Source organism: Eptatretus burgeri, chromosome 7 (genome assembly GCF_056783735.1).
Source record: "Eptatretus burgeri isolate ZD-2024b chromosome 7, Ebu_testis_v1, whole genome shotgun sequence".
Classification (NCBI taxonomy): Eukaryota; Metazoa; Chordata; class Myxini; order Myxiniformes; family Myxinidae; genus Eptatretus; species Eptatretus burgeri.
In genome coordinates this window covers 84602848-84627249 of record NC_140967.1, presented here as the reverse complement: position 1 = coordinate 84627249, position 24402 = coordinate 84602848, and the positions used below count along the sequence as shown (strand labels likewise).

Here is a 24402-nt window from a genome sequence, read left to right as displayed (position 1 = left end):
GTTACGATCAAACCAGGAAAGAATACTTGAATAATCTGATTGGTTATAAGTAGTCTTTTTTTTTTCTGCAAGGTAGTAATGTTCCATTGCAAGTTTTCTTGTCTTTCATTTAACCTGCACATAAAGTCCTCCAGGAATTGTACCCAATCAAATTTTATATAATCGAAACTCAGCCGTTAAATTAAAGCGTCAAAGAATGATTCCACGTCATAGAAGTTACCGATATTCAAAAGAATGGACATTGTTATTATTGTGTTTGGTTACGGAGATATATTTGAAGATGCCGCTTCGTTCCGACGCTCTTTCATTGAGACACCTTCCATGGATTTGGCATCAATGTTGAGAGGTGCCAAGGCTTGCTCCATGGTACACAATGTATTTTTTAAGGAACACGATGGGCTCTCGCTGATGTTTCACAATATTTATCGGTGAGATGGTAATAGTAGATGAGTGAAAACTTCAACGTGACCAAACAGCAAGGTAATGTATGAGTTCCCATGAGTGCGAAGCCCAAGCTAAGAATCTCAAATCGATTCCTGTCGAGGACCATACGGCTTGGCAATGATGTGTGGCAGCAATCTCAGCAATTCTCGCTGGATATAGTCTCTACAGAGTCTTATCACAGTTTGATCAGCACAATGCATTCACACAGCTTTACGTGTTCTGAATGGAAATCAAACTTTCAGGCATTTTAACCACTTCTTTTTATTGCTAAGTGGTTTCTGAACCCAAAAACAGAGAAGAGAAATGTGATTTTTTTTTTCTTTTAAATCCGAAGCAACACCTCCACGACTGCAATATAGCAACCTTTTGTTTTCATAAGCCACCAACAAAACAGTTCATAAACCACACAGAAGCCATTCTGTGGCTTCAACTGAACACCAGCAGCTGAAAACATTGCGGCACAAAGATGGCACGATGCAGGGGTCATTGGTGGAAGGCCAGGGAATCCATTTAAGTTTGACATAAAATTCTTCATCACATCTGACCAAAAACAGATCACCGGTAAGTTTGGGGTCAAGGCCATCAATTCGCCAATAAACCCATATAGACAACTAACGTGTGGCAATAAACAAAATGCATTTCTTGTGGATGTTTCAATCTCGCAACTTAAGTCATCAACATGCCCCCCAGTCCACGGAACCGGAGCAAACTGCTAAACCAAAGAGACCTGGAAAAAATTGGATTCTTCTGTTCACCGGCAATCAGCGTCAACTCCAGGTTTCCGGAAAGCTCATTGTTATGGTTGAAGCATTTGAACTCAAAATAAGACCTTTTTTTTACCCATTCCGAATGGTGTATGTAAACTTAGTGGTTCGTTGAATGCACCGTACAAATCACGTGTTCACAAAAATGCAAAGTTCCATCAAAACCAAACACTGCAGAGATAGATAAGTTGTTCGAATATAAGTAACAAATTCCCGGAATGCCAGACGTTTTCCCTTTTACGAACCATGTGGAATCTATAAGTAATCTCTTGCAATGGTGGAAATAATTATGTTGAATGTAGTTTTGTGTGCCGATGTGCTTCTTCATCATGGTGGCATGGATAAAAAATATGAAGGGATCATGGCATTTACAAGCACATCTGTTTTAGCCCAATGAAAGGCAGGTATCTTCACCTGCGGTTAACAAATATATTCAGGTTTTCTTGCCTTGGACAACATGCCTAGATTTAGGGGTTTTCATTTTACATGTAATGTTCCTCAGAGGCATTTTTCATCTTTCAACAATGACGCGTACACACAGCAATGCAAACAACACGTTACATTACTGAGAAACAACACTATAACATTTATAGATTTTCTTATTCTGTCTCTGTACAATGTTCTCTTGGTGTTGTGGCTTAATGGTGTTAGGGTTACATGCCTGAGCAGTAAACAAACACAAGTAATGGGTGGGAATAACCTATCAGCTTGACGTGGTGTTTCAAACCGGGATGTCGAGAAATGTGATTGGTCGGAGTTTTCCGTGGAGAAAAGACAAAGTCAGGTTTACTTGGCTTGTGCATTGAAGCCAAGTCCACTGGGTCTGCATAACAGAGTTTGCACAATTTCCAGCTTCGTTCTCACATCGCTTTGCTGCAAACTTTGGTTCTTTGCATGAGGCAGCTGTGTTGGAGGATTTAATGCAAGCCTTACCTGTTACTTGCAAGTCCCCTGTGCACACAACCCTACCTCTTCTGAACCTTCACTCGTTGGCTACACATAATACTCCTTGTCCTTATTCTTCTTGCCTTTACCAGCTCCCTTTGAACCGTTTGCCTGGTTCTCTTTGACAATGACGCCGTTGGTCTGGGCAGAGCTGCTGATGTAATTACGGCTCTCATCCACATGGTATGAGCCCTCATCCCGGTTGCGGTATTTGTACATAGCGTAGAGGAGGATGAGGATGCAGAGGGCTGCGGCAGCGATGATGCCCACGACCATCCCCGTGGTACTGCTCGATTCGCGTGCGACACCTGATGCACCTGGCAGGCCACGACCCATTCCCGCATCAGTTGGATTAGCTGTGGGGACATTACGAAACACGGGCGAGGTTATTGCGGCCTTGCGCAGCTTCGGGTTGTCAACATCATAGCCTGTGGGCAGAGGCAGCAGAACTATGTCAGGATTGGGTTTCATGTTTCCCGCTGGGTACTTGTTGTGCACCACCATTTCTGGAGTCACTGATGAGCCAAAGAGATCAGGTGCTATGGAAGAGTCTCGGCCTTTTGTGGCACCAGGCTGACGTTTCTTGGGCCTAAATGTTTTCCTTTCGAGCTTTGGGTTGCGTGCACTTTGACCACCCCCAAAGCCGGTGGAGCCACGGCCGGGCACTGCTGAGGTATCAAAATCTTCATCGTCTGTTGGGGGGAGGCTAGAGTCATAGGTCTCACCAGAGCCAAAGCCCGAGACGATTGCACCATCGGCACAATCATCATCATCCTGATCCGAAAGGCAGGGTGGGGCCCCCCCAGGGGCCTGGGCCAGAGAATCTTTGGTGGTGGAGATGACGGTGAAGTACGGACGGAAAGTAGGGGGTGGGGGGATGAAAGGTGTGCGAGTTGCTAGCGGTGGGGTTTCTAAAGGGTCTTCAGTGATTACAGGGTAAATTAGTTCGCCTCCTAGGAAAGAAGAAAAGATAGAAACCCCTTAAGGATAGAAAGTTAGAATAAGAAGGAAATAAAGTATTTCATAACAATGACAAACAGGAAGGCAAAAAAGAATAGAAAACACAGAGCACAAGAACTGAAAGAAAAAGTTTGTTTTTTTACACAGCAGGTGGTGAAAAAAGAAAAATGGAGAAATGAAATATCTAGCTTGCTTTTCTAAGCAGAAAGCCACAAAAAGAAAAGAAGTTGAAAGTGAAACTGCTGAAGATGCATTTACAAAGTAACGGTTTTACAATTCAAAGCAATACACATGAGTTGAATTGTCTGAATGCAGTGATGTGCTTTATCCAAAACATTATTGTTACTGGAAAGGAAAAAAAAATGAGAAGAAGAGCATAAGCCACACAATTAATTTGACTTACATTAATAAATTGCCCTCATGATTTTTGCATGAAGAAAAAAATAAATAAAACAAAGTTGCATGAGAACGTCTGGTATATATATTTGATATAACAGTATATATATATATATATATATATATATATATATATATATATATATATATATATATATATATATATATATATATATATACACATATAAACATCAAAATATACACATATTCATATATATATATATATATATATATATATATATATATATATATATATATATAAAAAACATTGTTGCCTTTAAATGATTCATATTTTCTGTACACACAGCTTAATCTAATTCTGCAACATTACTTGGTAAAATATTATGCTGTGACAATAGCAGCAAAAATCTTCCTCTTTTAAAAAAAAAAACAACAAAAAACAATAACTGCCTTTATAAAAGTCTCAATTAAGGCACACAAGATTTCATTTTCTGAAAATTACTCGAATTAACTTCACATTGTGCACTTTAATGTAATGAGCATTAAGCGTGCAGCATGGGCTGGGCCAGACGGATGTACTGTAATCTCTTTCTCCACAGTTGATGGCACAAGAGAAAGCATACGCTAGCTGTATTAGCTGAGTACGGATGGGGTAAAAGGGGACATTATGGTGATCAATGTGTGTGTGTGTGTGTGTGTGTGTGTGTGTGTGTGTGTGTGTGTGCGTGTGTATGTGGTGTGTGTGTGTGTGCGCAAGGGTGTGTGTGGTGTGTTTATGTTTGTGCAAGTGTATGTGTGTGTATTTGTGTGTGTGTTGTGTGTGATGTGTGTATGTATGTGTGTGGTGGTATGTGCAAGTGTGTATTTGTGTGTGGTGTGTGTAGTATGTGTGTGTGTTGTGTGTTTGTGTGTGTTTAATGCAGACATTTACTTGAGTGGAATGACTAAGCACAGGAAATAGAAAGGTTGCCAGCAGGGTACGACATAAAGCTGTGATCGCCAGCATGCCTGACACAACATGGAAGACAATGGAAGCCACACCACAGCTCAAGATGCTACTTCTGTATTTAGGTATTTAAAACAACAATGTGTTTAACATGCCTCTTTAAATCTGCATTTATACTTTTGCTTTATTTGGTACAAGACATTGTATTATGATGTTCAATGCTCCTAAGATACTGTATTGCTCGAGAATTTAGGTTCAGCGAGAGGAAATTCTGCTAATTCACTTTGAGCTGCAATTTATCAACTCATTATCTGTTCACTTATATTTGAATGACTATTCTTTATTAGTTATATTTGAAGGCAGTAGCACTGTATGTGTCTCAGGATGTTGCTTGCTTTTCTAAGCTTGCTTTTCTAAGCAGAAAGCCACAAAAATAAAAGAAGTTGAAAGTGAAACTGTAATGAATTAACTTATTCATCTGATGATGAATGTTGTGTCATTGATGTGATATGGCAGCTGTGTTGGAGGATTTTACTCTGGACCGCCAACTCAGGACAAAAAGTTATCTATACACTATTCGTAGGAGTAAAAATATTCTTAACTTTAATTCGATCCCATATGATAATGGTAATTGTTATCAGATAACTTCATGTAAAAGGCTGTGGCTGTCAAAAAAGGTTGGCGGCAGAGTCGTTGTTGCTGACGGATAAGGTGGATGGAATGGAAAGTGAGTGGGGTATATCAGGTTGAGTAATGTCGTCGTGATGAACGGCAAGGTCAAAATAATCCGATCCCTTATCCTGCAAGTCCGTTAACCACCGGGATATCGATAGTCAGGTTTGAAAATTGATCCGTGTCTGGATGATTCTCCATCATAAAGCACTTCTGGTTTCTGGCTTTGGCAAAAGAATCAAGACCTTTGCAATTCCTCAATTTCAAGGCACAGTTTGCAAGGTCAAATTAATACTCCGTGCAATCCAACAAGCCACCTTGAGTGCGTGAAAAAAACTGTGTGCTCATTATGGATACCAGTCATTCACTGTCAGGAACCCACAGTGTCTGTTATCAAGGTTTTCATTTTAACTACAACATGCTTGCTATTCCTCAAAGGCACAGCAGCGATTTGAGTAGAAACGCACGGCTCTCTGATGTAATACCCTAAATCTACTGACCAGTAGTGCTGTTACAATTCGTAATATATCGAAGAAAACACCAATTTAATTATTGAAAAAGATAATTTAACGAGATGTATTAGACTTTTGATGGAATTTTGTGATCATTGCACATACAAAAAAAAATCTATGTAAACCTGTATTAAAATCGAAGTGGAATGTGAAGACAAATTGCATTTTACAGTAGAAAATATCAATTTTATGAGATTGTTTGAATGAACAAAAAGAAGAAAGAGCTTTGGGTTGGATATAAAAAATGTTCACCTGATTGAATCAGTATTTGGAAGAAATTTTTGGAAAAAAAGAAATTGTAATTCTATATGATACTTCATTCAAACACCATAAATGCAATAATTATTGCTGGTAAAATGATTGTTAAAAGAGTCCAATGGACCGTTTACCTCAGACCAGCACGACATGACGGGTGTTTGTGAATGAAACTCGTTTGAATGGTGTGTAAATATATAGCCACAAATCTTATAAGCTAGATCGGTGCTCAATTAAGACTGACTGATATATAATGGCACCTAATAAGCTGAAATTATCCCTAGATTTTTGCAGAAATCAAAAGAAGTCAATTCAACAAAACACCAAAATGATAAATGTAATGCTACAAGGATTGTTCAAGGGAGACATGGACATTCTAAATAGGAGAACATATTGTTCTTCTTGGACCCATACTCTTGAACAGAGCATTGGAACTACAAAAGCAGTTTTTCCTTGACTATTTTGCACAAGCTTGGGCAGGTCACCAATCCAACCATTTCTTGGAGCACAGCTGTGCCACTGATGCTCTGCCCCTCTACTAGTACACTAGTACTCATTTCATGAACCTCAGGAGGATTACAGGTTGAATCAACCCCACCTGATGTTAATTCAGCAGCCAACAGGGCTTGAACTCAGGACCTTAGGATCCCAAGCCAGCCACCCTAACCATTAAGCCAACACCAGGCTTGAAACATATAGTAACTAGATGGTATTCATAGAAATACATACCCTGTGCAGTCTTGAAAAAGACTTGGTGCGAGCTAATTCTTTTGTTTTTGAAGGTTTTTTTTCTTTGATCCAATATGGTTGCCAGACCACGTGACTGATGACGTCATCTTTATAAAACCATATTTCCCATGGGTAGTTGATCAATTAATTAAATTTTGCATTGATCAGTAAGGCAGTTTATCCTATGAAGATTTTCAAAGATTTTGCCTTTGATCCAATATGGCTGCCAGACCACGTGACACATGATGGACATTTCATGGAAATCCTGTTCAAATTTCAAGTCAATCGGATGAAAATTGAGGATTTCAGAAATTTGGCCAATGTTGACCTTTTGACTTATGTTGACCTAAAAAATAATTGGTGGTTGAATTCAGTGAGGCGATATGAACATTCTGTTCAAATTTCACGTCAATCAGATGAAAATTGACAATTTCAGAAATTTTGGCCTATGTTGACCTTCTGGCCTATGTTGACCTCAAAAAGAATTGGTGGTTGAATTCAGTGAGCTCATATGAAAATACTGTTCACATTTCATCAAATCAATCGGATGGAAATTGAGGATTTCAGAAATTTAGCCAATGTTGACCTTATGGCCTATGTTGACCTCAAAAATAATTGGTGGTTGAATTCAGTGACCTGATATGAAAATACTGTTCACATTTCAAGTCAATCGGATAAAAATTACCAATTTTAGAAATTTCAGCCTATGTTGTGACCTTTTGGTCTCTGATGACCTCAAACAATTGGTGGTTGAATTCAGTGAGCTGATATGAAAATCCTGTTCGCATTTCAAGTCAATTGGATGAAAAGTGAGGATTTCAGAAATTTGGCCTATGTTGACCTTTTGGCTCAAGTTGTCCTCAATAATTATAATTGGTGGTTGAATTCAATGAGGTGATATGAAAATCCTGTTCAAATTTCATGTCAATCGGATGAAAATTGACCATTTTAGAAATTTCCACCTCAGTTGTTGACCTTTGGCCAATGTCGACCTCAAAAGAGTGACTGCTATATCACATGGTCATGTAACATGTGGTAAAGTTTCAATTTCCTCTGCTGAATGGTTTTTGATGTACGCCCTTAACAAAATGCAGACACGACGTACGCCATACGTACGTACGCTACCGATCGCTTAACCCTGCCTTTTGCTTTCCTAGTGCAGGGTAATAAATAATAGTTCAATGGATGGATGGATATTCCCTAGTTTGAGTAAGTTTTCATGGGAGTGCCATCAACGCTGATCAAAGCATTCTGGGTAAAACCAAGATGGAGGCCAAAACAGTCACATGTTCTGCATTAGTTTCTAGAATATGACAATTTCTCGAAACGTTATCCATAAATGTATCGCAATAAAAAGTTTTTAAAAATCCTTCAGAAATTATCTGGATAATTATGTTATAACAATATAAAAGTACTGAAAAAAAGAATCTGGAAAGTTACAAAACACTAAATAGATACCAATAAAACTCTTAAAATACTACAATATAAAATACACATACGGTCCTTCTTCAAAAAGCGATACGCATGAGGATTGCTCTATGATTTGTAAATAAATAATTTAATATCTCTATAGGTTCATGTTTTTGTAAAATTTTGATGCGAATCAAATTTTAATTCAGATAATCGCTGTTGCCGAGACGACCAACACCTGTATTTAAAATCCCATTCGCGGTCTGACATTTCGTATGAACAAAATTTAATTCACTTGAAGCATTTACTTGTACCTTGTGTAATAATAATCATAAAATACTTCGTGTTAATGTGCACTTGGATAACATTGAGATCAATTTGTTCGATAAATTTCAAGAAAATAAATGTTTAGTTTCAATGGAAAACTTTCGAAAGACTTTTTTCCATATCAAGGAATGGATTGCTACAGAAGATCACCTTGAGAATGCAGAAACTGAAGCACAGGCACACAAGAGGATGCAAGAGCAAGGTTAGACAACAAAGCAAAGCCTGCCTTCCTGGAAAGGACCTGAGAGGGCTAAAGCAAACCGAGAATCTAATGCGTTGCTTTACATTCGCAGCATGATCCTCAAGTATCCAGAGAATCTCTTCAAATTTTGAATTGGCTTTTAAAACAGGACTAATGAAAACAAGTGTCTGGTCCGACTGACTGTTGATGAAGAAGAGAACTGCAAGGTAGTTATTTCTACAATTTGACCCTGGTTGTTGGTTCAGATTGAGGGGACTACGTTTATCCGTCCACAAGTGCAACAAACGTCTCACCGCAAGTACGTACATACATAAAAATACGGAAAACTGTGACCGTGGCTAAAATTAAAAACATTCTTTGTATTGTCAAAGTAATGTCACTACATTTCCCATTTCAATTATCTGAACTGCAGTAGTATGTACATTATATGCAGGCTGAATACTTGAATGGAAAATCACAAACTAAATATTTCATCCCAGTGGAAGGCAGTTCTCAGGAGACAAAGCAAGAGCCATGCTGCGAACTGGCTTAGCTTTAAGGTTGTGCAAATAGCTTCATGGGATGTTGGACAAAAGCTCAAAATTGTCGAAGCGCAGATGGACAGAGAGATTTTTTTTCTACTGTCAAGCACTTGACATTTAAGAGCAAAAAGTTGAACAACTTATTCACGGTTTGTCTGTGATGAAGCCTGCACACTCCAGGGGGACAGTGAATGCATTTCACCCGTAAGGTTCACTTAAAATTCAACCCTGCGAAGGTAAGGTTCATATTAATACAGCACAAACAATTGGAAAGTCACATTATTCTGAAAAGCCAGCAAGAGGTAAAGGTGAGCGCCTTGGGGAAGTTGAGTTGCATTTTAAGTTTCGAAAATAGTAAATGGAAGAAGAAAGATCAATGTTGAATCAGGTAGAAATAACAAATGGATGCCAAAAAAATAAACAAAAATGTTTTAAAAGCATGTTCTGACTAACGGCAAAGCATGGAGAGATGAGGACAAAGGATAAAAAAGGATTCGGTCATGCAGTGGCTGTGTTCTGTGTCTGACTAGCGGAGTGTGACCCTGCCTGGACTGAATCATAGAAAGGTTTGAAACGGTGTCAGGGGTGGTTCGGATGATTTTTATACACACTCTGAAGCCAATTGACAATTCCACGAAAGCCAAAACAAACAACTCATTTGAATAGGTTGCCCATGGGCAGAGTTCAAGGGCTAGTGATGATGGGACACACATTAAACCACTTCATGAATCAAGTTATTTGGTTTGGGGGAAAGATGGAGGAGATATCTGACTGGTGGAATATTTCACCAGAATGCACTACTACACTACAAATTAGGTTTGCAGGACATATTTGCAAAGGGTTTGAAAACAGGCTGTGATTCTACTGCTCCTTACCTGCAAACCAGACATCAACTGGAAAAACTCAGGATGGAAAACACATCTATCCATGTCATTTAAAATGTGTGCATAAACGAAAGCATATTTTAAATGACACAGACAAATGATGGGTTGCAGGTGACATTGCTGTTAATCTATTCAGCAATTGTTCTTGGACAAATGCTGCTATAGATTCAGCGATGTAAGGCATATTGTGGGGGAAAAAAAGATGAGGTGTGCAAGCAGGGTTGGGCCCACCTGAGTTGGGCTCACATTCCTCGATGTCCTCATCGTCTGTGGGACACTCTGCGGATGCCACAAGCAAGTCATCGGTGATCTGCAGAAAGGAAGAAACATTCTACATATAAAAATGTTGCTCCAGATTATTTATTTTTTATTCACATTTGCTTTCTTTTGTTACACAATGTCCTTCCATAGTTCAATGACCTCACAGCATCTATAAGTTGCTTTATTGCTATTATTGTTGAATTTGGTGTTCCCTTGCAAGATTCAATGCAGGAGGAGGTCAATTGGCCCATTTAAGCCTGTGCTTTGGTTGCCAATCAACAGTTGTGTACCTGAGCTCTACCCTTTGTAAATGCAGAGCATCAAGCAGCACGTACCATATTTAAATCTTTGGAATAACTCGGTCGGGTTTCAACCACCGACCTCCCAGATTCGGAGAGGACGCTCTATACATTACACCGCCGAGTCTATTGTTATCTGTATTCCAGCTTCAGCATCAGCACTATGTTCACTAAACAGCAGTGCACTAATCAATTTCAAGTTTGTAGAGAAAGGGATTTGGTAACACCTATGTTGGTTTGATCAGTCACACGAATGTACTTGTGTTGAAGATCGTGCATTGGGCAATCCCAGAAGAATGATGAAAATAAACTCTTGAGGAATATGGTTGCCAAAAATATCATAGCTTATGCAACAATACTTTAAACAATATAATTTGTTACTTTCATATTTCATTATGGGATTTGTGAATCAGGTCTTTGATGATGAGTCGAGCAGCAGATGGCCTAAAAGTGTTCGATTCGAGGAGTTACCCACACCCGTGGTACAACATTTGTCCTCATGGATAAAATCAAAGCTTTGGGTCTCAGGATAAAGAATCTGCATTCAGATGACATTGCAGGGAAACCTGTGCGAACTGAGAATTTGACGTTTTTGTGAACCTGTACCCTCAATCCAGGAAACAGCATTTTGGAAAATTGGTTTCTGAGCATGTTCACATATATTGTTTTCATACCTGTTTGAATAAAATATCTTTAAATTTCCAATTGTCCCAATTGCAGTTTTTCTCGCACCTGGTATACCACCTGACAAATAACAACAAACATCATCAAAATATTTTTAAAACTCCGGCTACAAGAGCGGTTTTCAGACTCGAACCCTCGGCAGTAAATTCTCAAGTGGGTGGTTTTGCCAAAAACTTTCTTTTGCGTTAAAAATGAAATAATTTATTTGTGCTTTCTTTTTTTCTTTTGCAGCTTTCTGCTACACAGAACTGTTACAAGGTCATTTCCCCTTAATGTGAACCATTCTGCATCAAAATTGCTTCCGATGCCCGATACCTCTTTGCACAGCAAAAAACACCTTTCAAATCACGATATTGATTTTGAAGTTCAATATGTTCATCCAGACTATTTAATTTATCTGAATTTAGATTTAGATGAATAAAAATATTTCACACATTCATAGAATAGTGTCTAGCTTGTTTCATGATCATAAATTGTTTCCTATTTAGCATGCTTGTTATTTGAAGGAACTCCATTTACATATATTATGCTGTTATCCATTAAATCTTTGATGAAGAAATGGATGTTAATCAATGTGCCACGTCACAATGACTGGTTCATTTGTTTTCAGAAACAAGGTGCTTTTCCTGGTCTGTGGTTTATCGACATTCCATGCACGGCTTCTGAATTTGACGATTGGGCCTTCTGAAAAGAAATGCAAAGCTGCCTTTGACAAGACTATTTGTACCTTTGCACAAGAATGCCACAAAGACTGTGGGTCTCACACTTGATGTGTCCAAACTAGACTCTATTTTGGGAATGCAGAGAAAGACAATGTAGCAAAACAAATTTTCGAGCATGAGCAGCAAATCCTACATGGTACAGTCATCTTTTCACTGTCACAGAAACTGTAGAGGAACTCACTGTCATCAAACGCAAGTAGAAAGGACTGTGGAGAAACGTAGGGTGTCTCTAACCCAAGGTGGTGGTGAATCAGATGGTGGTGATGGTGTACAGCGAAGAGTGCATGCAGGTGAAGGCAGTTCAATTACACGCCTTACTCGATCGGTTGCAGGTAAAACAACATTTGATTGGAAAACGAACTGCTTCATTCGTGGGAAAACCTCAATCGTCGAGTCCGTACTTGATGGAGAATCAAGCAAGGAGAGCATGTGCACGAAAGTCATGCAGGTTGCAGAAGAGCAAAATGATATCCAAGTGATAACCAGGTTGCGAGGGGTTGTGAATGGTCACCTAGTTGCAGCTGAGCTCGGTGTCATAGGAAGAGAAACTGCTTCTCCTCGTACATTAATGAAACAAACATCTAGTAGCAGTTAGAAGAAGAACGAGTACAGCGACGGAAAATGATGTCCACTGAAAGGCTATTCAGCAACTCATAAAAGGAGTTCAGATCAAATACAGAGTCCAAACAGGCAACCCCTATAGGATACTAATGCAGATGACTGCAGTTACATACGCCTCACAAAAACTGAAATTGAAATATTTGCAAAAAAAATGGCCAACTCTGTTATTCATTCGACAGAAAGGTGGCTCTGATCGTGTCTGCTCAAATGACGTGTCTGTTGGCGAAGCCTCTCAAGGCAAATCAACGAGCAAGAAAACTTACTTCTGCTAAAGAGGAATTAATTGAGCCTGAAACCAGTTGTGCACCGTGCAGTTGGCTTCTTGCACAACCGAATAGCTCTCACACGTAAGCTCGATGCTGAATACTATTCTCCTGGGGAGACAAATCTTGATGCACACAGAACATTTGTCGATCCTTTGCTGTGCAAACTTATTGGTTGGATGATGGACAGCAAAAAGTACAGAGATGGAGAGGACATTGACATAGACACATGCTGCCTGAGCAAATTGCCTGGGATATTAGAACACGATTAACTTCAAACACGATCGCCAAAGATCAGGCGAATACCAGTACACACCAATACCAATAAGCTGATTGATATCACGAGTGCCCTGGGGTATTGCATATCCTACACAGAACTACGGACATTCATGACATCAGCAGCTGCTGCCCTCCATGTGGATCCTCAACAACAACCGTCAGAGGAGAGGTGAATACATATATCCCACCAGAACGTGTGCCAGTCAACAGAGGAGGCCAGCGAGTTATATCACACACCATTGATGGCAAGAAGACAACATATACCATGACAAGCATTCTGGCGGAGTCAATGACAAAAACTGAGTGCGTGTCCAGACACATCAGAGAGCCTCAAGCGGACATGAGATACCAATGCATGTCAAGTTATGTAAAACATGCAAAACCCACTAATTACATGTGTAATCATCCATTTGTATACTTTGCTTCTTTGAATTCTTAACTTGTCTTTTAATAATATAATAATACCATTCCTTTTGTGCCATAAAGGCACATAGGGCTGCTGAGGCAGTTTCATTCTACGGCTGAGGAGTATGGTCCCTGGATGGGTCACCACCCCGACGCAGGCTACCCTGAATGGTTATTACCTCAGTACACTGGTACTCATTTCGTCGACCTTGGAAAGATGATAGGCTGAGTCAACCACACCTGGTGTTAATTCAATGGTCGACAGGAGCTCAAACTCAGGACACTAAGGTCCCAAGCCAGCCACCTTAACCGCTAAGCCAACACCAGGCTAACTTGTCTTTTACAACTGATAAATTAACTGCTTTCTAACGTACACATTGTTTGAATGTGGCATGAAAAGAAATGACTGTTTCCCACAAAAACCCTGCCACAAGACCACAATCAAAGCCGTCCACATCAATTTCTATAGATGAGGTCAAACCACTTCAGGACAACGAGGAGGTCAAAACATCACAGATGATCCTGTATGGATAAGGTTTCATGATAAAACACAGGAAGTTGAATAAAACGTTTTATCCTTGTACAGCACTGGTATCTTATGTAAAATGTAAAATGTATATTGCATTTAATGTGTTACAAACTGTACTTCTAGAGATAAAGATATGCATTGCAATAGTTTGAGTGGTCAAATAAAGTCAAGGGTTTGTTTGTTTTTGTCTAGATTGTCAAGGCTCGTATGAGAGCGAACATACAACGCAGGGCATGAGACAAGAGGGGCAGGAGAGGGAAGGACAAAACAGTGGGGAACAGAGACATTAGAAGATCTGTGGAAGGGAGAGGGATGGAGTGGGGAACATGGGGTGTACAAGATGGACATTACAGGGACTTTCAGGAAGGAAAGCAGGGAATTTGAAAGAGGTGGGTATGGGGTGGATTACCAGGGGTAGAAAAGATCATGGTTTTTGATGGGGGAAGATAAGAGGTGGTGGTGAACAGCTGTTTTGAAGGCCTGGAGGGAAGAAAGGGATTGAAGAGTGTGGGAGTTAATTCCAAAGGCGGGAAAAAATAGGAATGAAAGAGCGAAGGTGAAGCAGTGAAGCAGTGATTTTGGTAGTTTTACCAGAAGGGGGTTGCTGGCGGACCTTGAGCGCCCTGCGGAAATATGGGGGGGGGGGGGTTACATATTGCAGACAGAGCAGGAGGGTCGAGACTGGAGAGGAGACGGTAGAAGACAGAAAGACCACCAACCTGGCTTCAGTGAGAGAGTGAGAGGCCCAAAGACTCAGCCTCATCACAGGAGATACCAATGACAAAAGGGTTCCCAGATGAACATCTGCATTTCACATGCATCTTATGTGTCAATGTTGTGCAGACTAAAACAAGAGAGAAATACTGAATGAACAAAATGTGGAAATTAAGTGTACGGGTATATAAAAACTATTTCTCACAACAGGTAAATTCAAAAATTAAGAATAAAAACCAAATATAGCATTTTAAAACAATATTCCATGAGTGGGTGTAAGGGATTATTTTCTCATCAGAGAATTTTGGGGTAAAAGAAGCAATTTGGATGTAGTCGAAACACCCGCACTCTTCGGGAGCATTGGCAAGTCATCTACCCACTCCCGTCGTAGGGTTTTGGTGGAGATCGGGTGAAATTTTGTGGAGATAGGTCCAAAATCATGTCGTCTCTGCCAACCTCCCTGTTTTTTTTCTTCGTGCTTTAACCTGACCCTGGGTAAAAGTAAGTATGGAAAATTTGGCGGAGATCGGGCAAGCCATGTTTTTTTTCCCATGATTTTCAGATCTACATACACACATACATAAATACATAAATACATCCATACATACATACACAATGCCTATAGAAAGTCTACACCCCCTTTCAACATTTTCACCTTTTGTTCCCTTATAGCCTAGAAATAGATTGCATTGAATCAGACTTTTTCCACCTTTATTTAAGGCCCTGTCACACCTTGACGTTTTAGCCAGCGTATGGCAAGGTATCAAAATGTATGCAAAACGCTGGCGTTTGCTGAACTATTGATGTTTTTTTTTTTTCCAGTTTTGGACATATTCATAACGAGTTGAACGTATGCATAACGTCTTAGTAACGTACACTGAACGTTTCAATAACATATTGATAACTTATACCAACGAATGCTGAGCATATCGTCGGCGTTCACGACCTATGCCCAACGATAGTCTAACTCATGCATAGCGCGCCGCAGCGTATCGCCGACGATCATGTGGCGTCGCCTATTAAAAGGCTGCGACTCGACGATTCATATCATAACTGCACAAGACATCGAAGTGTCAAGCCGCTGTCACAGCTTGACGTTTTAGCCAGCGTATGCCGACGTATGAAAAATTTGCCGAATATGCTGGCACACGTCGAATATGTTATGGGTAAGTTTTGTATACGTTAAGAGCACGCTGAAGCATGCTGAAGTGCGCTGGCATACGTCGTAGTACGCCGAGTACGTCGAACAAATTTTCAGCATGTTGAAAATTTTTCGACGTATCCAGCGTATGACGCACACGTTCCGCATACGCTAGCATAAGTTGTAGGCACGTTACGCGATCGTTGACACACGTCGCCACACGTTACTTGTAAGTTTCTAACCTATGAGTAACGTGCTTTGAACCTATGTGTAACGTATCTCCAACGCACATTGACGTATGTCGACGTATTTGATTGACGTCTTCCGGACGACACACAGAACTTACTGAACGTGTTTCTAACCTACAGCTACCGTATAAATGGCATATGGGCAGCATTTAGGGGAATTGGTATATAAAAATGGGCTTCACAGGAGGAACCTGTCAGTGTTCCAGACTCCATGTTTTTTTTTGTTTTTTTTTAAGGCAAAATTTATATCAAAAAACTCCATGATTTAAATCGTTGAACGGCAGCCTATTAATTATATTATATTATAACCGCACTAGAAATCGAAGTGTCAACACCACCGTCATACTGAAGAAAAAAAAACACCATGGAGTCTGGAACACTGACGCTAAACATTTCCTCAACGCGTTTCGACTTATGAGTAACTTACAAGTAACGTGTGTCGACGTGTATCAACGATCGCGTAACGTGCCTACAACACGTTACTCATAGGTTAGAAATAAGTTTCGGGTACGCTAAACATTACCTCGACATGTTTCGACTTATGAGTAACTTACAAGTAACGTGTGTTGACGTGTGTCAACGATCGCGTAATGTGCCTACAACACGTTACTCATAAGTTAGAAATAAGTTTCGGGTACGCTAAACATTACCTTGACGTGTTTCGACTTATGAGTAACTTACAAGTAACGTGTGTCGACGTGTGTCAACGATCGTGTAACGTGCCTACAACTTATGCCAGCGTATGCGGAACGTGTCAGTCATACGCTGGCATACTTCAAAAAATTTCAAGCATGGAAAATTTGTTCTAACAGCTCGGCGTCCTACGACTTCTGCCAGCGTACTACGACGTATGCCAGCGTGCTTTTAATGTATACAAAACTTACCCATACGTATTCGACGTGTGCCAGCGTTTTAGACAAATTTTTCATACGTCGGCATACGCTGGCTAAATCGTCAAGGTGTGACAGGGCCTTTACAAATCGTAACCCATACTTCCATGTGTAAAAACAAATTCTCCAAATTTCAGAAAATTAACAATAAATACAAAACTAGAATATCTTGGTTGGATAAGTGTACACCCCCCTTATAGCAATTGTAAATTATCTCAGTTATCACCAATCATCTTGAAAATCACACAGCAAGTTAATTAGCCTCCACCTGTGTTAAACTACAGTTTATTCAGATTTACAGTTATTTCAGAATATAATCAGCTGTTCCTGCAGGTTTCCTCTGCTGGGTAGTGCATTTCACAGCAAAGACTCAACTATGAGCCCAAAGGAGCTTTCAAAAGATCTCCAGGATAAAGTTGTGCAATGGCACAGATTGGGGGATGGGTATAAAAATATTTTAATGGCCTTGAATATTCGTTGGAGCACAGTCAAGACAATCATTAAGAAGTGGAAGGCGTATTATGGTATCACCATGACCCTGCCGAGATGAGGAGATCCCACCAAACTGGATGACCAAGCAAGGAGGAGACTGATCAGAGAGGTCATCAAGAGGCCAATGGCAACTTTGAAAGAGCTACATGCCTTTATGGCAAAGACTGGTCACTGTGTGCAGGTGACAACAATATCCCAAGCACTCCATAAGTCTGACCTGTACAGTAGGGTAGCAAGAAGGAAGCCATTACTCAAAAAAGCCCACCCTGAGTCCCGTTTTGGGTATGCAAAAAAACACTCCAGAGATTCTGAAGCCCTGTGGCAAAAAGTTTTGTGGTCTGATGAAACCGTGATCAAACTTTTTGGCTTAAATGAAAAACGTTAATTTTGGCACAAACCAAACACAGCACATCACCCAAAGAACACCTTCACTACTGTGAAGCATAGTGATGGCAGCATCGCCTTATGGGGATGTTTCTCATCAGCAGAGATTGGAGCACTTGTCAGGCTCGAAGGGAAAATGGATGGAGCAAAATACAGACAAATCCTCAAAGAAATTCTGCTGCCGTACGCAAGAAAGCTTGAGTTCACCTTTCAGCATGACATCGACCCAAAGCAAACAGCAAAGCGATACTGTAGTGGATAAGGAACAAAAAGCTAAATGTCCTCGAGTGGTCCAGTCAAAGCATGACTTGAAGACTCAAAGCCAACCTCAATCCAATCGAAAATCTGGCACGTGGCAATCCAATCCAATCGAAAAGTGGCACGACTTGAAGACTGCTGTCCATCAACGCTCCCCACGCAACTTGACTGAGCTTGAACAATTTTGTACAGAAGAATGGGCAAATATTACCCAATCAAGGTGTGACAAGTTGGTAGAGACCTATCCCAACAGACTCACAGCTGTAATTGCTGTCATAGGTGCTTCCACCAAGTATTAACTCAGAGGGTGGACACTTATCCAACCAAGATATTCTCGTTTTGTGTTTTTTATAAATTTTCTGAAATTTGTAGAATTTGTTTTTCACTTGGAAGTTGTGGGTTATGATGTGTAAGTAAAGGTCGAAAAAGTCTGATTTGATGTAATTTAATTCCAAGTTACAAGGCAACAAAAGGTGAAAATTTTGAAAGGGGGTGGAGACTTTATATAGGCGCCGCATATTCATATGTACACATGTACATACATACCTTCACATATACATATTTACATGACACATACATACACATGTACATATGTACATAGACATACCAGACATACAAACATACACATATACATACGTACATACACATGTACATACACATATGCACACGTATCCACCCATACATATATACACATATACATACACACATACATACCTACAGTCCTACATACAGTGTCTTCAGAAAGTATTCACACCCCTTGACATTTGTCACATTTTGTTGTGTTACAGCCTGAATTTAAAATGGTTTAAATTTAAATATTTTGGCACCGATCCACACAAAATACGCCATAATGACAAAGTGAAAACATGTTTTTAGAAATTTTTTACAATTTTATTGAAAATGAAAAGCTGAAATATCTTGCATCAATAAGTATTCAATCCCTTTGCTATGACACTCCAAATTGAGCTCAGGTGCATCCAATTTACTTTGATCATCCTTGAGATGTCTCTCCAACTTGATTGGAGTCCACCTGTGGCTAATTCAATTGATTGGACATTATTTAGGAAGAAACACACCTTTCTATATGAGGTTCCACATTGACAGTGCATGTCAGAGCAGAAATTCAACCATGAAGTCTAAGGAAATGTCCGTAGAACTCTGGGATATAATTGTGAGGAGGCATAGATCTGGGGAAGGGCATAAAACAATTTCTAGAGTGTTGAAAGTTCCCAAGAGCACAGTAAGCTGCATAATTAGGAAATGGAAAGGATATGGAACTGCCCAGACTCTTCCTAGAGCTGGCCGTCCAATCAAACTGAGCAACTGGGCAAAAAAGGACCTTGGTCAGGGAGGTGACCAAGAACCCAATGTGTGAATACTTTCTGAAGGGACTGTACCTGCATACATACACACACACACACACACACACACACACACACACACACACACACACACACACACACACACACACACACACACACACACACACACACACACACACACACAAACTCAGACAGAACGACAGAATTCCTTAGCCGAGATGGGACAAAAGACTCGACAGCATTTCACAAGTCTAGGCTTTATGGGAAAGTGGCCAGACGAAAGCCACTCCTGATAAAAAAGGCAAATGACAGCACACCTGGGTTTGCAAAAGGTCACGTGAAAGACTGACAGCATGAGGCAAATTCTCCTCTGTGGTCTGATGAGATGAAAATTGAACTCTTTGGCCTCAATGCAAAGCACTAAGTCTGGTGGAAACCGAGCACAGCTCATCACCTATCTAACACCATCCCTACCACGAAGCATGGTGGTGGCAGCATCATGCAATGGGGATGCTTTTCAGCATCAGGGACTGGGAGACTTGTAAGGATAGAGGGAACAATAAATGGAGCCAAATGAGGCAAATCCTTGAGGAGAACCTGCTTCAGAGTGCAAAAGACCTTAAACTGTTATGGTGAAGATTTCAGTCCAATAGGACAATGACCCCAAACATACAGCCAAAGCAACATTGGAATAGCTTCAGAACAAGAACATGAAGGTCCTTCAGTGGTCCAGCCAAAGCCCAGACTTGAATCCCATTGATAATCTGTAGAAAGACTTGAAGATTGCTGTTTACCGACACTCCCCATTCAACTTGACAGAGCTTGAACAAATCTGCAAGGAAGAATGAGAGAAAATCCCCAAATCCATATATGCAAAGCTAATACAGACATACCCAAGAAGATGTGAAGCTGTAATCGCTGCCAATGAAAGGCACTTCTACAAAGTATTGACTCAGGAGGCTGAATACCTTTTGATGTAAGACATTTCAGCTTTTTATTTTGAATGAATTTGTAAAAAATTCTAAAAACATGTTTTGACTGTCATTTGGGGATATTTTGTGTGGATCGGTCACAAAATTTTTTAATTTAAACCATTTTAAAATTCAGGCTGGAGTACAACAAAATGGGACAAATGTCGAAGGGTGTGAATACTTTCTGAAGGGACTGTACCTGCATACACACACACACAAACACACATTCACTTATACATACCCCTTTATGAGTGCATATACAAATACATACATTTGCCTTATTTAATATCTTAGGATAATTGCTAAGGCTTGGGCAACGTTAATGCAGAATGGTTCAAATTAAGGGAAATGACCAGTAACAGATCTGTATACATCGCATAAAACTCCAAGAAAAAAAACCACAAATAAACAATTATAGAAGACATAAAATGTCATAGCCCCCATTGTTTTAGTGATTTTGTTGTACGGAGTTAAAGGGCGAGCCCATATTTATGTACAACTAAAATGGCCGCCAGTCTACCAGTCGGCCATCTTTGATCAGATCGTAAAATAAAGTGAGGGGCATGTGTATGCCATCGTGTACTGTGTTTGTGCCATGAATGAACAAAATCGAATCATGCACGTCTGAGAAATGGTTAGGGACACATTTAAATAACAAAATGGCCACCAGTCGGCCATCTTGGACCTGAACTCGACAAAAAATGACGTGCATATGTAAGCTGTCATTTTCTATCTGTTTGCCAAGTTTGAACAACATTGATAAATGCGTGTCTGTGAAATGGTTGAGGACATGTTTAACATCGGGTTTTTTTACAACTAAAATGGCCGCCAGTCAGCCATCTTGGATCTGATGTTGAAGCAAAATGACCAGTTTTATGTAGGCCATCACTCCTTATCTGTTTGTCAAGTTTGAACAACGTCGGTACATGCATGTCCGAGATATGGTTGAGGACGTGTTTAACATCGTTTTTTTTACAACTAAAATGGCCACCAGCGGGTAATCTTGGACCTGATGAAAAAAAACGACGTGCATATCTTTACCATCAGGTGTTGTCTTTGTGCCGAGTATGAATAGAATCGGTCCATGCATGTCTGAGATATGGTTGCGGACATGCGCATGCACGGACACGAAAATTGAAACCAAATCCATAAGCCCCCGTTTCAGACGAGGTCCAATGGGGGCTAATAACTGAATTACCTCTGTTCACCGAAGGTGGATGGAGATGGTATTTTCACCCCTGTATGTCAGTTTGTTTGTCTGTTTGTGGGGAGGATAGCTGAAAAAGTTAGGGACAGATTCGGACCAAATTTGGTGGATGAGTTGAGTAGGTGACAAGATGAAGCCGATTCGATTTTGGCTCAGGTACGGATGCAGATATGGCTTATCATCAGGATACAAAACGTAAACTGTTCAGACTCGCATTCTTCCGAGTACCGTTCTTGTTTTTCATGCAAAAGAAAGTTTTAGGCAAAACCACCTTGTGAATTTACTGCCAAGGGTCCGTGTCTTGAAACCCCTTTTGTAGCTGGAGTTCCAAAGATGTTTTTATGCTGTTTGTTGTTATTCGTCAGGTGATATCCTCGGTGCTAGAAAAACTTCAAATGGGACCCCAAACACAACTTCAATTGGAACCGAGATATTTTATTCAAACATGTATCAATTCGTATTCTGGCGTTCTGCCCGGAGGCAGGTTCAGCAGCGTCAAAGCAACTTTCTTGGCAAGGGTTATACTGGGTGGTTTGCCGTTGCCTTCCCAACAGTAGTTATGGCAGGAATTTGTAATTTGTTCAGGGTACCAGCGACAGCTCTTCGACACTTCATGGACACCGTGGGATATTTAACATCCACCAACTAATATCGGCAGGCGGGATCCCAGTTTAACGCCCATCCAAGGGACGGCACACACATTGTTGAATCACCTTGCCTGTGAAACACAGGGATGAGAGTTTATGGCAGGGTAAGGATTCAAACCCAGGCTAGATGGCTGAGAGATGAGTGTGCATACCTCCAGGTCATCCTGTCAGCCTTTAAGTATGAAAACAATATATGTGAACATCATTCTTAGAAAACAATTTTCCAAAATGCTGTTTGCTGGATTGAGGGTAGAGGTGCACAAAAAAGGTGAAATTCTCAGCTCGCACAGGTATCCTGCAATGTCATTTGAATGCAGATTTTTTTTGTTTTTAACCTGAGACCCGAGGCTTTGATTTTATCCATGAGGACAAATGTTGTACCATGGATTTGGGCACCCCTCAAATTAGGCAGTGCCATGCTGCTGCACTGGATGTAGCTTAATAAGACATTGATAATTAATTGAGAGACTTATCCCATGTAGCACAGGGAAGGGTGGAATTCAGAAAGGCTTTTAGGGGTAGGCCCCGATAAATCAGTCAACATGTTCTTACGTTTTTTCTTTCTGTTGTTTTTTTGTACATATGATCGAGGCTCGTGGAAGAGCCAGAGCAGAATGAAACGGGGAAAACACCACCAGCAGAGTAGAAGTGAGAGTGAGATCAAGGGGAGTGGGAGAAGGACACATTGGGGTGAACAAGCTGCATACAAGCTGAAACACTGCAAGAAGAGGAATGGGAAAGTGGGGATGAAATGCAAAAGGAACAAAACAACCGACAACTAACAAAATAAAAGAGATGAGGGAGGGGGGGGAAATTACAATAACCTAGACAAAGGGAGTGCTTGGGAATGGGGTCATTTGGGGTAGAAGAGAAGATGAGTATGGATGGGGGATGACCTGAGGTCGTAGTGATTGGCTGTATTGCAGCTCTGGAGGGAAGAATGGGACTGAAGAGACTGGGGAAGTTGGTTCCACAGGCGAGGAATGAAAGAGGAACAAATGAGTGGAAGTACCATGGATTGATTTACACTGGTCGATCCTGTTAGTACCATAAACCTGTCTTATCTGGATCGAGTATCAAGCTGCTCCAAACTCATTATGAAACAGATATTAGTAATAACTACTGCATTGCAACTTGCTACTAAAACTAAGTTTCTTGAGTAACTAATTTGTAGAGCTATTTTTTTTTTAACAACAACAAGAAGAAGATCAGACGTTTATGACCAATTTCCCCTTTTTCAGGGTTGTGGACTATATTTATACAAGTCAATTTGATCCACAAGTTGTAATAAAAAAAAAACCACACACAGACATTCATGATCTTGTAATGCATGATGAGATGCAACTATCCAACATGATCAGTATGAATGTTTGAAGCGGATAAATATCCGAACCAAAGCAAGAATTGACTGATGAGAGAGAGCCCCCTCCCCACACCTCCCAGCCGGTGCAGTTGTTCTATCGCACACAATCAATAGTGCGCTGGACAAAAGATGAATAATGTAGTTGGTATAGATATTCCAGTGGCAGTCATTTGACCCATAGTAATCACGTGTCTTCAATTTAGCTTTCGGTTCTCATCTCACAATATCCTAAGGGCCACTCATCCAAACTGCACATGTGCTGCAGTTTCTCTCTCTCTCTCTCTCTCTCTCTCTCTCTCTCTCTCTCTCTCTCTCTCTCTCTCTCTCTCTCTCTCTCTCTCTCTCGTTTTTTTAAGTACTCATTAATTTGATGAAGCTGACAACCAGGACTATTCCATTTCACAGTCAGATACGCAGTTTGACATTATATAGCAAGATTGAGCTTTTAAGGATAATTATTACATCCTTCACACAGCGTTTCCATGATTATATTTAATCACCGGCTCCATGCTATCACTACAAACTGAAAAACTGAGCTTGTGATTAGAGAGCGAAGCTTCTTATCACAAAGACTGCATTCTCGGCTAATGTGAACCCTCCGAGTATGCAAACAAGTGCATTGGAATACAAAGTAACAACTGCTACATGATGTGCTTATTCAAACACACCTAATCAGGCAACTTGCAAGTAGGACTCATTCAAAAGCAACACCTTCGATGTGCCAGGTGAATAAATCATATGTTTACCTTATCACAGAGTCATCTTTCTTCCTCA

General features: G+C 40.3%; 1 protein-coding gene across 33 annotated transcripts in view; it reads right to left on the bottom strand.

Annotated features, from left to right (window-relative positions):
* Positions 1-689: 689 nt before the first annotated feature.
* Positions 690-24402, bottom strand: part of LOC147023651 (neurexin-1-like) — a 1116838-nt gene continuing 1093125 nt past the window's right edge. For 19 of the 33 annotated variants that reach the window (XM_085889296.1, XM_085889311.1, XM_085889305.1 and 16 more), the window contains 2 exons: positions 10160-10238; positions 690-3106 (listed from right to left, as the gene is read on the bottom strand). In XM_085889296.1, coding sequence (XP_085745422.1) covers positions 2202-3106; positions 10160-10238 — 984 coding nt within the window. In that variant the 3' untranslated portion in view covers positions 690-2201. The remainder of the gene's footprint in view (positions 3107-10159; positions 10239-24402) is intronic. The other 14 variants (XM_085889318.1, XM_085889320.1, XM_085889323.1 and 11 more) reach the window with 2 other exon arrangements.